At 37.6% G+C, this 14516-nt stretch overlaps 1 protein-coding gene across 1 annotated transcript in view; it reads right to left on the bottom strand.

Annotated features, from left to right (window-relative positions):
• The window catches only part of Naa15 (N-alpha-acetyltransferase 15, NatA auxiliary subunit), a 63254-nt gene that overhangs the window by 19007 nt on the left and 29731 nt on the right, over positions 1-14516 (bottom strand). Inside the window, exons 6-13 of the mRNA XM_050138343.1 lie at positions 14262-14415; positions 13412-13531; positions 10232-10327; positions 10003-10109; positions 7551-7623; positions 3212-3381; positions 1770-1922; positions 251-379 (exon numbers count right to left, since the gene is read on the bottom strand). Of these exons, the coding sequence (XP_049994300.1) occupies positions 251-379; positions 1770-1922; positions 3212-3381; positions 7551-7623; positions 10003-10109; positions 10232-10327; positions 13412-13531; positions 14262-14415 (1002 nt within the window). The remainder of the gene's footprint in view (positions 1-250; positions 380-1769; positions 1923-3211; positions 3382-7550; positions 7624-10002; positions 10110-10231; positions 10328-13411; positions 13532-14261; positions 14416-14516) is intronic.

Raw genomic sequence — 14516 nt, 5'->3', positions numbered from 1 at the left:
TTCAAACTGCATTAAAACCATCATCATGACACAAGTTTCCTAAACTCTTTGGAAAGGATTCTTAAATAAAAGATAATACAAAGGATGGCTAGAAACACAGTGCATAATATTTTCATTTTTAAAACCTGAAATATGGTATTGGTCATTCTAAAATCACATGCTGTGAATTATAAATGTGGGGGAGGGGTATATGAAAGGCTTCAAGATCTAACCAAACAAAAAGAGAGGTTCACATATGTAAAATACTTACTCTCTCAATTTCATGACATTTCTTAAGTGCTTCACCAAACTTGTTCATTGCTTTGTATGCCTGGGCACACTCTGTCTGGAACCACATGCACTGCATTTCATTCAGGTTCTCTACTGCTGATGTTCCTTCCTGATGAAAATCACATAGTGATTCCAGACAATCCCCACCAAATACATCACGTTATCATAATATTTAAAAAGGAATAATGGCCAACTGATCAAATTTCTGAAATAATTTTCTGAGTCAGGGTTTCTCTGTGTAACAGTCCTGGCTTCACTATAACTCACTCTGTAGACCAGGCTGGCCCCAAATTCAGAGATCTACCAGCCTCTGCCTCCTGAGTGCCAGGATTAAAGGTGTGTGCCACTACCAAGTGGCTTAAGTTCTCTTTCTATGCATTAGAGATAATAATTTTGCAAGTGACTCCACAAAAGATTTATAATAACTGGCTGACAGGGATGAACATAATAACATCATACAGCAGATAAGTAATACAAGTATCAGCCCTCCCTCCCAACAGCCCCTAAGACATTCTCAACATTAATCATTACAAGCCAGTTTTTTTTGTTGGTTTGGTTTTTCAAGACATGGCTTCACTTTGTAACTCTGGCTGTCCTGAACGTCACTCTGCAGACCAGTCTGGCCTCAAACTCAAGAGATCCATCTGCCTCAGCCTCCTGGGTGCTGGGATTAAAGGCGTGTGGCACCACATCTGGCTTTTGGCTCTTTAAAAGTGTTCCTCTGAATAACCATGACTGTCTTGGAACTCCCTTTGTAGACTAGATTGGCCTCAAACTCAGAGATCTGCATATCTCTGCTTCCAGAATGTTGGGCCTAAAGGTTTATGTAACTACAACTAGCTACAAACCAGGTTTTTTTTGTTTGTTTGGTTGGTCCCCCCCCCCCCCCCCAAGACAGGGTTTCTCTCTCTGTGGTTTTGGAGCCTGTCCTGGAACTAGCTCTGTAGACCAGGTGCTACAAACCAGTTTTAAAACTAATTTGGACAGGTAGTGGTGGCGGTGGCGCACGCCTTTAATCCCAGGCAGGCGGATCTCTGTGAGTTCGAGGCCAGCCTGGTCTAAAAGAGCTAGTTCCAGGACAGGCTCCAAAGCTATAGAGAAACCCTGTCTCAAAAAACAAAAACAAAACAAAACAAAAAACAATTTGTCCCAACAATATGAAAAGAAAATATTTTATCCAATGTTTCTATTCTTTCTCTAATACAGTAATTTAATATATGGAAAACTGTGAAACTGACAACAAACTTTGGGGGCTGGAAAAATGGCTCAGTCAGTTAAAAGAACTAAGTGGTCTTCCAGACCATCTCTAACTCTAGTTCAAGGAAATGCAATGCCCACTTCTGGCCTCAGTGAGCACCAGGCAAGCACATGGCTCATAGATAGATACACAGGCCAGTAAAACATAAAACACATAAAAGAACTGACTTTGGAAGAGAAAAAAGTAAAAGTACAAAGTCAACTATGTCCTGCTTACGTTCCAGAACATTAGTCATACAAACCCTTGTAAACTTGGAGCACATTTCTTCAGCCTCTTTAATCAGATTGGCTTTTAACATGTATTTTGCACACTTGGAATTAATAAATCTGTCTGCTGTGTCCAGGGCCTGGGCTTCATCCATCCACCTGGCAGCTTCTTTAATATTCCCAGCATGCTTGAAAGTACAAAAACAAAATTAACCAGTAAATATGATAATTGTACTGGGTTAAGAAGTTTGCAACCTAAAAATAATTAAAATAAACAAATGAAAGTAAAGACAGGCATTCTTCTGACTCAAGACCTGGACTTGGATCCCAGCACCCATGTAAAACAGAGAGTTGTGGTAGCTTGAATCTCTAATTCTAATTCTGGAAGAGGGCAATACAAAGATTCCTGGACATCACCAGCCAGTTGGCCTCGCAGAACAGGCAAGCCCGGGTCACAAAGAAATTAATGGACATCCCCTACTATTCTAATCATAACTCATTTAGCTAATACTCTGGTAAAGCCACAAAACTGAGTAAAACTTGACTTTAAAACATTGGGGTTAGGTAGCAAACAAGAAAGATGGCTCACTCAGCAGGTAAACAGAAACTGCCGCCAAGCTCGATGACCTGTTCAAACCTTTCTACCCATATGATAGAAATAGAAAACTTGCATAAGTTGTCCTCTGACATACACACACATGCCGCATCCATCAAAATGAATAAATATAATTTTAGAAACGTTTTTAAAGTTCTGGGACACAGAATAGTGGTGTGCACACTGGTAATCCCAGAACTTTGGAGGCTGAGGCAGAAGTCCCACTTCTGAGGCCAGCCTAGACTACAAAGACCAAGCTTCAAAGAAAATAAAAGGCAGTAATTAAAAAAAAAAAAAGCCCTTGCAGGTGGGTGCGAATTAGTGTTAATGTCTATATAGTATGTATGAAGCTTTAGATTCAATATCCAGTACAAGAAAGGGGGATTGCTTTGAAATACTATTTAATTCCACTATTTTCTTACTAAATAATTACTGGTATACAATAACATCTTTAAAAGATCTGATTATGGATATAATGGCAAATAAGATAGAGATGAGGCAACTTTAAGATGTCAGAACATGTAACAGGAACTGAGTCAAGAAATGGTAACATGTACATTCAAAATAAATTTCATCATATTCAAAATAAATTAACATCAGATGCTTACATGTGAACATACTTAACTGTTAGCAGACACACGTTACAGTGATAATGTGAGCTTGAGTCTGAGTGTGCATGCTTGTGTGTACATACATACGTATTGTTTGTATAGTTAGACAAATGACCAAATAAACAAACATAACCATGACAATTCCAAGAACAAATCAGCCTGATAGTTCTCACAGAATGATATTTTACTTATTCTATCTAGAAGCTGTAAAATAACAAAAATTATGACTAATATCATTACCTTACAAAAAAAGGCAAGTAAAAGTTTTTACCTTATATATTTTAGCTTTTACAAGAAAGAGTTCTATCAATGTTGGCGTACTTTCAATAGCAGTATTTATGTATTCCAGAGCAATAGATGGCTGACCAATTTTATCATAATGCTGCGCCAAATAGTACTGGACCCAAAGTAACGTGGTTGGGGGTTCCTCCTTTCCATCATCTTGAAAGCGAAAAATGAAAGAAAAATCAAGATTAGCTATCGCAAACATTAAGAGAAAAATATCCACTCCCCTATATTGGTCTCTCCATTGATAAGGAAAGTAGTTTTAAAGTAGCTTATATGTATCTAGATGTAATCTACAGCTAAGCACATTAAGACCTAGCAAAGCATGTTTTCTATTCTGTATCTTAAGCACTCCTTAGCATAATACCTTGCGCATAGTAAGATTTTAAAAAGAAAAGTGTAACTGCCTAATTAAGTTTCTAAGTAATATACTAACCCACATATATATTTGTTGACATGGACATTTTTATTTTTGGTGACATTTTCAGGTCTTAATATTATGCTGAATATGTAAAAATTACTATAGAAACTGAATAAAAGCTATTTCCAAAGAAAGACAAAATATTTCTTCTGTATTTTAGTACAAGATATAATTTTTAAAGATGTAATTTTAACATAAGAAAATGTGAAAGTTAAACACAGAATTCACACACCAAAAATTCTGTACTTAAATATAAATTTCTATAACCTGAAAACTGTAATTGATTTCAAACTATTTGCTTATTATTTTCCTAATAAAAATAGAGTGGCTCAGGAAAATAATAGGAGTGGAACTCACCAACTCCCATCTGATAGAGCTGCAACACAAGTGCTGCATATTCATGGGCATGTCATTGAGCCTCTTCCACATTTGTAAAATATGTAGAAAAATGCTGATAACCAAAGGAATATCATGACAATTAACCAATGAAACCACAGTATGCCTTTTTAAAAGTACTGCTAAAATTTAATCTGAGACCTAGAAACAACGGCCAGCTTACTAGCAATGTGCACCCCAGGTCCCACGGTGGGCTATTCCACTATTGAAGCTCTGTGGGGAAAATGATTCCAGATCTTCAGTGGCAGTGCACAAGGTAAGTGCTCAAGCTCTTGTCAGCGAGTAAGTTATCACCTACCACCACAGCATGTGAAAGATGGAGCCACGTATAATTAAATAAATAAATACCAGGCATGCTTAATATAAATTATTTTCTTTTAAACACTTATTATAGTGATTTGTTGAAAGTGTGTATGCCTGGGTGTGTGCCTGCCCCAGTGAACACGTAGAGGTCAGAGGACAACTTACTCCAGTAAGTTCAGTGCTGTTACCATGTGCAATCCGAGACTAAACTCAGAAATCACCAGGTCCTGAACTCATATTTTTTAAAATAAAACTACTTGCCAAGTATGAGGACGCAAAGAACCAGTGTAATCTTTTGAAAACTGGTAAAGAACCAAAGTACAGCGTAAGAGAAAAAAAAAAATTGTTTTTCTCCATACAAGCTGAAACTTTTGGAAATCAAGTAATAAGTGAAATAAAATTTAGCTTTTAAAATAACATTTGCCAACTGATAGAAGAAAATCATTTTGGCTCACTCAACTTAGAAAAGGGGGAAGAGACATAGAGGGGAAGGGAGAGAAAGGGGAGGGAAAGAGGGGGAGATCCAAATAATCAACCTTCATCAAACCATTAGCTAGAGAGTTCTAGAGCAACAGACATGTTTCTCTAGCTGCCCTACTGGGCAGAAGACATTAGCTGTATACATGTGCTACTGACCAGCATCTGATCTGTACTGTAACTAAAAGAATTAGATCAGCGATCTCAAGCTGTGGGTCACTACCCCCTTGGGGGTCAAATGATCCTTTTACAAGGGTTGCCTAAGACCTTTAAGAAACAGAGATATTTAATTATAACTCATAACAATAGCATAATTATACTTACAAAGCAGCAACAAAATATTTTTAAGGACTGATCAGGATCAACACAACAGAGGAACTATATTAAAGGGTCACAGCATTAGGAGGGTTGAGAACTAATGAACCAGACTTTCTATGTGGCCAATGGAGAAGACAATCCACTTCTACACCGAACTACCAATTTAAAGAAATTTCTAAGGCAGAAAAATAATATATATAATAATAATATATATTCATCAAAATCTAGGCTAAGAAAATGCATTATCCAGTTTAAAAAAAATCACAGGTTCAAGAGATGATAAAGAAGCATGAATTAAAAGAGACAAAAAAGACAACAACCAAATTTAAGAGTTACTTAGATCTTCAAACTAACAAAAGGAAAGGGCTGGGGTGTGGTATAATTCAAGCACTTGGGAGACTAGAGAAGGAATATTGCTGAGCTGGCTATGTCACCTTAACACTAACTGCATGATTTGGGAAGAGGAAGCCCCAAGTGAGAAAATACCTCCACCAGACTGGCCTGCGGACAGGCCTGTAGTACATCTTTTAAATTAGTGACTGATGTGGGAGGGCCCAGTCCACTGTCAGTGTTCCTACCCCGAGGAAGGTGGTGCAGTGGTACATAAGAGATCAGGTTGAGCCTTAGGAAGCAGGCCAGTCAGTATGCAGACCTCCTCCATGACCTCTGCTCCAGTTCCTGCCTCCAAGCTATTTGCTACCCTACTCCTTGATTTCCCTCAGTTATGGAGAGTGACCTGAGAGTTATAAACTACAACAACCCCTTCTCTCCACAAGTTATTTTTAGTTATGGTGTTTATCACAGCCAGAGAAATCCTAAGACAACTGTCATGGGTTCTAAAATATCTTGGATTATAAAGACCCTATCTCATGAATTAGAAAGAAAGAAAGAGAGAGAGAGAGAGAGAGAGAGAGAGAGAGAGAGAGAGAGAGAGAGAGAGAGAGAGAGAGAGAGAAACAAAGGGAAGGAGAAAAAAGGAAAGGAGAAAGGAAGAAGGGATTGAATTAGAAGGGAGGGAAAAACAGAACATAAGACAACTGAAAATATGATGGTAAGCTGGTTATTAAGAATTAAAGACATATTTACTTTGTGTGCATGTACATTTATTTGTGTGTGACCCAATGCACATGTATGTGGACGACAGAGGACAGTACTGTGTCATTTCTCAATTGCAAAACACCTTGTTTTTAAGATAGGATCTCTCACTGGGACCCAAGGGTTGCAAATTAGGCTAGGCATGCTATCCAGTAAATCTTCCCCAGCACCGGGAACATAAACACATGCCACCAGGCCTTGCCTTTTTTTTTTTTTTAAAGTGAGCATTGAAATCAAGCTGGGGGAGGGGGTCCTTACACTTGCCAACTAATACTTAATGAACTGAGCTATCTCTGTATTCAGGAAAGTACTAATCTGTAAACATAATGATGATATCCTGTTTTGTTTGTGATTTTTTTGGAGGGGAGCATGGAATACTTAAGGTTGAACTCCATGGCCTGCTAAGTCACATCAAGCAAATACTCTACAACTGAGCTGTATCAGCAACCCTCTTTTTCCTTCTTTTTTAAAATTTTGATACAAGATCTCACTTATGCAGAGGAATTGAACTTCTTAAAAAAAATCTCCTGCCTCAAATACTGAGTTGATGGGATTACAAGCCCATGCCACTAGGTTGAAATGATATTATAGTTTTGTTTGAAATAAAATACTTAAGATATGTAGAAAAATTCATGGAATAATGTAAATTTTGGTCTTATGAATAGAAGGAGGGCTGGAGAGATGGCTCAGAGGTTAAGAGCACCGACTGCTCTTCCAGAGGTCTTGAGTTCAATTCCCAGCAACCACATGGTTCTGTAAAGAGATCTGGTGCCCTCTTCTGACCAGCAAGCATACAGACAAACAGAACAATGTATACATAATAAATAAATTTTAAAAAATGTTAAGAATAGAGGGAAAGTCAGGCACATGTCTTTAATCCTAGCACTCGTGAGGCAGAGGCAGGCAATCTCTGTGGGTGTGAGGCCAGCCTGGTCTACAGATCAAGTTCTGGGACAGCGAGGGCTAAACAGAAAAATACTGTCTTGAAAAACCAAAAAAGAAAAATAAAAGTAAAGAATAGAGGGGAGTAGTTAGGCTATGATGAAATGTTTAGACAATGAATTTAAAATTATTGCAGCCAAGTGATGAGTAAATAGAGGCTCATTGTATTATTCAATCAAGTTTTATAGACCTTTAAATCTGACATAGCTTTCATACCAATAAATTAATATGATTCTTAATAAAACATCATAACATGGTGTGCAATTAATGGAACTTCATCATAATAAAGAAATTAAATGCATCATACTTGCTATCAAAATGAAGAAGACTAACCTGAATAATTTCATAGTCTATTAAAAACTTATGTACTTACCATTGGGGTTAAATAAGCGACAGCTTTTTAGAGAGGTTTCATAACCAACTACTAGTTCTTCTACAATTGCCACCTAGAGTACAAACACAACCACATTTTAATGAAAGTTACTGCTCTTGTGAAAAATATGTTCCTTATATAAAAGACTAAATAAATATTCCAACACATATCCCCTCCCTTTATGAGTATTTTAACCTCTAAACAAAAACCTGCAAAGTCTCAGCCAAGCAGTGGTGGCACAAACATTTAATCCCAGCCTTCAGGAGGCAGAGGCAAGTGGATCTTTGTGCGTTTAAGATCAGCCGAGTATACTGATGAGTTCCAGAGTAGCCAAGCCTATACTGAGAAACAAACCCTGTCTTTAAAATAATAAATAAATCTAAAACTGAAGATACACATTAATACTCAATCTCCTAAAACCTTACTAAGTCCCTTTCCCTGATAGAAAAAAAGAGAATCATCAACTAAACCAGCAATTGGTGAATGTTGAACAGAAATGTTATGAGTAACATACATCTAAATTAATTTTTATCTTAAAACATGTAAAGAAAACCAACAGTCATCATTTGTTCTTTATGATCAAGAATTAAATGCCATGACCTAGCACGGTGGCACGTGCATATGATGGCAGACGTGGAGGCAGAAGGATCAAGAGTTTGGTCCAGGTCAGCTCCAACTATGTAGCAAGCCTGAAACTTGTGACATGAAGCCTGGTCTCAAATAAATAAAAAGAACTAAAGGCTAGAAAAGGGCATTTTTCTCTTTCTTTCTTTTTTTCTTTTCTTTCTATATTGTTTTTATTGAGGTATATATTTTTCTCTGCTCCCCTCCCTTTCTCTCCTCTCATGGTCCCCATGCTCCCAGTTTACTCAGGAGATAGTCTTTTTCTACATCGAAAAAGGTATTTTTCTAAGTGTCTGGTAAACGAATCTTCTCATAATTCAGGAGAAATACCACTAACCCTGAAGCCCGGCAAAGTGGGGTGCTTAAAGTTAAGGAAAATACCTGTCTGTCCAGGTTGTACTTTCTCCTAAATTTTAACTATACTTCTGGCTTCCTCAGAAGCATAGAGTACTTTTATTTCATTAATTCCCTAATTTAAGCAAAGAACAGTAGTAGACGTCTGTAGTCCTATTCAAGTATCTGGGGCAAGAGGATCAAATGAGCCCAGTTATTCTAGCCAACTTGGGCAATAGCGCAATACCTGCACCAAATCTAAAACCAAAATTTAAAAACAAGATGTATTTGATTAATTCATCCTTAATGATTTCTGTTACTACAGAAACTCTTAAATGGCCCACAAACAGATTATTACAGTTCTCTTTGTGAGTAGACTGTAGGCATAGCATGGTCACAGCCAGGTTACTCTGGTATACCTGTGCTCTCCTCCCAAGTCAGGCTACACACTTATACCAAGATGGACTATGATGTCCCCAAACTGTTTAAATTAGATGCATTTAGTAACAACTGAAAGAACTATCATAATGCAGAATGTAATCCAATATTATATAAACTTAGCACAAGTAGAAAATTATTTCTAGACCGGGCGGTGGTGGCTCACGCCTTTAATCCCAGCACTTGGGAGGCAGAGGTAGGCGGATCTCTGTGAGTTCGAGACCAGCCTGGTCTACAAGAGCTAGTTCCAGCACAGGCTCCAAAACCACAGAGAAACCCTGTCTCGAAAAACAAACAAACAAACAAAAAAAAGAAAAACAAAAAAGAAAATTATTTCTATAATTATATTATGTAAAGATTAGAAGAAAATGGTGGGATTGTATACTTAAGACTGCTTCACAAACAATTCTCACTGCTCCAAAACTAGAATAGGTTAGATTTTATGGATGTGACCTATGTAAGAAAAAGAGAGAAATCAATAAAGCCTGTATCTTGGGCTTTTCCACAAAAGACAGCCAATTACATGTACATTATGCATCCTTAATTTTGTCCACCTTTCTAGTTCTTTTCAATGTCTTTCAAGTTTTTAACTCTAGTTTGGTGACGTTGTTGCAAAGAAGCAATCAATATAAAGATTAAGATACCCTCTTAAAAATCACTTGAAGGCTGGAAAGTGGTGGCGCATGCCTTTAATCCCAGAGGAGGCAGGTGGATCTCTGTGAGTTAGGAGGCCAGCCTTGTCTACAGAGCGAGTTTCAGGACAGCCAGAGCAGTTATACAGACAAACTACGTATCAAAAAATAAAATAAAATAAAAAAATTTTCTGGCAAAACGTGTTTACTGAATAAAAATGGAGGATTACAAGGTTAAAATTTAGTTTCAAGGAAAAGAAAAAAAATCACTTCTGACTTCTAACAATAAGAAAGGTTAGAAAAAAATGTTAGCTGTCAGCCAACCAGTGCTTCACAAAACAGGTAGTACTGGACCCAGGTAATGAAAAGCCAGCCAGGCAGACCCTGAGCACAGAGAACAAACACATCATGATTATTGACTTTACCTTCTCTTTATCTCTGTATAAAGATCTCAGAGTATTGAAGACAGGTGGACAACCCTTACTGAAATTCATCCTTAGGAATCTATCCAAACACTCCTTAAACTTCTCTCCTGGAAGAGAAAGAGTCTGATGACAACTCTTACAATGCATACATTGGCCTTCAGATACATACATATTCATACTTAAATCACAACAGCATTTTCTTTTCTTTCCTTTGCAATTCTCTACTTACCAGATAAAAAGTTTAATGGTAGCCTTCTTGGCACCAGCCCCCTGGGGTATTTAGTCCAGGCCTCCTCATAAATTTTTAGCCGTTCAAACATATTAGCTGTAGAAAAAAAAGTAGAGAAAACTTTATTTTTATATGTAATTACAAACTGCATATTTCTACCCAATTACAAGTTTTCTTTACAATTGGCTGGGTGTGATGACATGTACCTTTAATCTATCAGAAGCAGGTGGATCTCTGAGTTTGAGGCCAGCCTAGTCTACACAGCAAATTTCAAGCCAATGAGTTACATAGCAAGACTCTGTCTCAAACAGAAAAACAAAAGGGAAAGTTGTACAAGAAAATTATGTGTAACTTTGCCAATTAACTATATCAACAATCATTTAAAAGTATTTCCAATTATTTCCATATTTTAAAAGCCTATTAGCCATACAAAGTAATTCGAAATCTCAGGACTCCGTTTTAAAAAAACTTAGTTACTGAACATGGCTTCCTGAGCTTTTCCACTCTAACTCTCCTGTGATTATTTGGAATGTGTGGATCTGTCCTTTATTTCCATGTCTTCATATTTTATGGGTTTTTTTTCCTCTCAGCAGAAAGCCAGTCCTTAGTTTAATCTACCATTTCCATTTGTTTGATGTGTCCTCCTAACCTGATCTGTTCAGATCTTTACTTCAGGAATGTGATCTGTGATCTAGAATTCTCCAAATTGAGATCCCAGCACCCACTTCAGGCAGCTCACAGCTGTCTGTAATGGAGACCAGAGGATACAAAGCCCTCTTCTGGCATCCACCAACATTCCTCCTCCCACATACACACATAAGTATCGTTTTTAAAATAATGTAACTTAAGATTTTTATTTCAGATTTCTAATAAATATTTCTCATAACTATGTTTCACGGTCATAAATCCCTGTCTTAGATTATCTCCATTATCTAACATGGAATGATGAAGTTCCTATGAAAGTGTAAGTTCCTGGTTAAAGTAATCACCAGCAAATGTTTCTCCTATATGTAGCAATGACATCAAGAATGGTCCACTACACCAGCCTTAAAAGGAATTGAGTAAAACCAGATTGTGTGGGTGAAATTTTCTTATGTGGTGTTTGTTCTTTTGTTTTTTTTTCAAGGCAAGGTTTCTCTGCATAGCCTCTTCCTTCTAAGATGTGGATTAGAGACATGAACCACCACACTGAGCTAACGTATTATTTTTGGTTATCATTTCTATTCTCAGTATCTGGAAGATCTAACTCTCTAATAGTAGTCCATGCTGAGGCCTCCCAGCTTGCAGATGTCCCTAAACCTTTCTTCTTTTTGCACACTTTAGAAACTTCACCTGCTTTGTTCCCTGTGTGTCAGCTTCTACTTTAATGAACATAGGTATGTAAGGCTGTTGCTGATGTTGTGATTTCTCTTGCTTTTTCAGTCCATTTATGGGAGAGAGAAAGAGATGGAAATTTAACACAAAACCATGATGCATGTGAAGCATGCCGACATTCATACAGCTGTACAAACTGCCCTGCCTGCCACAGCTGACCAGAGGTTCTAATTGTTTCTTCTCTCAGAAAGACAGGCCCATTACAGTAAGGAAATTTACACTTCCCTTTCATGATTTCAAAGTTAGTATGCATTTATCCTTTCTCCCCCAGAAGTTATTTCTGGCTGGGTATGATGGTGCATGCCTTTAATATCAGTACTCAGAATGCAGGGGCAGGTGATCTCTGAATCTGAGGCAGCCAGGAAGACACAGTAAGATCCTTTACAAGAAAGAAATTATTTCAAATCCTTTCTTCATTTCTTTCTTTTTCTTTCTCTCTCTTTCTCTCTTTCTCTCTCCCTTTCTCTCTCTCTCTCTCTCTCTCTCTCTCTCTCTCTCTCTCTCTCTCTCTCTCTCTCTCTCTCTCTCTCTCTCTCTCTCTCTCTCTTTCTTTCTTTCTTTCTTTCTTTCTTTCTTTCTTGACAGGGCCTCACTATATCACCCTTGTTGGCCTAAAAATCACTATATGTAGACAGCCTATCCTCAAATTCAGAAATCTGTCTGCCTCTGCTTTCCAAATACTAGGATTAAAGGTATGTGTTACTGTGCCTGGCAGTTTCTTTTTTTTAGCTAAAAGAATCCATGGTGCAGAAGAATGGCTCTATGGTTAAGATGCTCTTTCAGAACACCTGGCTTTGATTCTAAGCACAGCTCACAACCATTTTAATTCCAGGCCAAGGAGGTCTGTCCACCATGGGTATCAGGCATGCTAAAAGTGGTACACACACATACATGCAGGCAAACCATTCATATACACAAAAATTTAAACTTATGGCATTTACTTATTTGAGTGTAGTATCGGTGTGTTTTGGGAGAGGGTGCACACACATCATTTACATGCCACTGTACACATTTTAAGGTTAAAGATTGGGAGTCAAGTCTCTTCTTACACCACGTGAGTCCCAGGTACTAAGATAAGATCACACTAGGCTTGTAAGTACCTTTACCCACTGGTCATCTCACTGGCCATTTTCTAGCAATTCCATCATCTTGTAAAAGTAGATTTCAGAATATTCTCAATCTTTTATATAACTGAGAAGTATACTTGTCCATTTAAATTTTGGATCCTTGTTTTGCTGTTATTTTTGGGTATCAGCATGTAAAATCTGGCTTTGAACCTACTTTTCCAACCTAGGTTGGCCTTAAACTCAAAATTTTCCTACCTCATCCTCTCAAGTACAGCAGTTATAAACATGAACTAAAAGAAAATTAGCATGTTAGACTTTAAACTAATTTGTGTTTCTTTTATTTGGTTAGTTTTCTAGAGACATAGTCTCACTATATAGCCATGGCTGGCCTAGAATTCACTTCCTAGGTACTGACTGAAGGTGTGCCTGGCTCTAGATTCTGTACAGCCCTAACCACTACTTTTCTAGCTGCACTTTACAAATAGTTAATAAAACATATATTAAGAAAAGGACGTGTGGGGGGGGGGGGAGGACGGGCTGTGGTGGTGCACGCCTTTAATCCAGGCACTCAGGAGGCAGAGGCAAGCAGATCTCTGTGAGTTTGAGGTCAGCTTTGTCTCTACAAAGGTTCCAGGTCAGCCAGGGCTACACAGAGAAATCTTGTCTTGCACAAACCCTCCCCCAACCCCCGCAAAAAAGAAAAGGAAAGGATGAATTCAGTGGCTATAAATAACACTACCTGGCTTCAGTGCTTTTTCTAAGCCTTTGTAATAGGCCCAATTTTCAGGATTCCTCTCTTGTAATCCTCTATAAACATCAGCAGCATCTTCCAAACGACACAACTGCAACAGAAGTTCCCCTATTTAACAAAAAAGATAAAAATTAAAATACCTGAGAAAAATTTTCCCACAAAAATTCTCTTCAAAGCCTCATTTTGAATTGTTTCACAGTGCATAGTGTTCTTCTGAGTTCCCAGCTTCTCTGTCATGCTCACATTGGGTGTTAGCCTAACCCTGTAGTCTCAATTACTCCCAGTTAGAGAATAAGGACCACTGAGCCCAGGGGTTTAAGACTAGCCAAGAGGGCAAAGCACAGCCCCCCTTTAAAGAAAATCAAAAACAGAAACATTTTACCAATGTCATTTTATTAAATGATTTTTTTTGCGATTTTCCTCCTTAATCAGCAATGCTCATCATTTAATATATGATGAGAACATAAATTCTATAAAATGCATGAATGATACATTTTCCCATCATCAACAAGCTGAATTATATGTGACTGTCAGCAGAAAATATGAATTTTGAGCCCACTTTTGGCTATAATTAAAAGTTACAATGATATAGGTTTTTTTTAAAAAATATTTATTTATTTATTTATTTATTTATTTATTTATTTATTTATTTGTTGTGCATGCAATATTCTGTCTGTGTGCATGTCTGCAGGCCAGAAGAGGGCACCAGACCGCTTTACAGATGGTTGTGAGCCACCATGTGGTTGCTGGGAATTGAACTCAGGACCTTTGGAAGAACAGGCAATGCTCTTAACCACTGAGCCATCTCTCCAGCCCAATGATATAGTTTTTAAATTACCTTTAGTTTCTTCTACAGCAAGTTTATCACAAATCTGCTTTTCATAGGTACAAAGATGTTCCAAGGCTTCTCTATAGAGACCTGCTTCCCGAAGAACTTGATTTTGATATAAAAGGAGTTCACTATATTCATAATCCACTTTATCAGGAGATGTCTGCATGTAGACACAAGGAATGCAAACAGTAAGAATTTTATTTTTGTATTGGAAAATTATTTACACACCTCAAATAAAAAGGTAATACCTAGTTAATAGCG

The sequence above is a fragment of the Alexandromys fortis genome, unplaced genomic scaffold, assembly GCF_014885135.2.
Source record: "Alexandromys fortis isolate MF-2015 unplaced genomic scaffold, M_Fortis_MF-2015_v1.1 scaffold_15, whole genome shotgun sequence".
In the NCBI taxonomy this organism is placed as follows: Eukaryota; Metazoa; Chordata; class Mammalia; order Rodentia; family Cricetidae; genus Alexandromys; species Alexandromys fortis.
The sequence above is the reverse complement of the archived record's forward strand: the minus strand, read 5'-3'. Positions and strand labels throughout refer to the sequence as shown.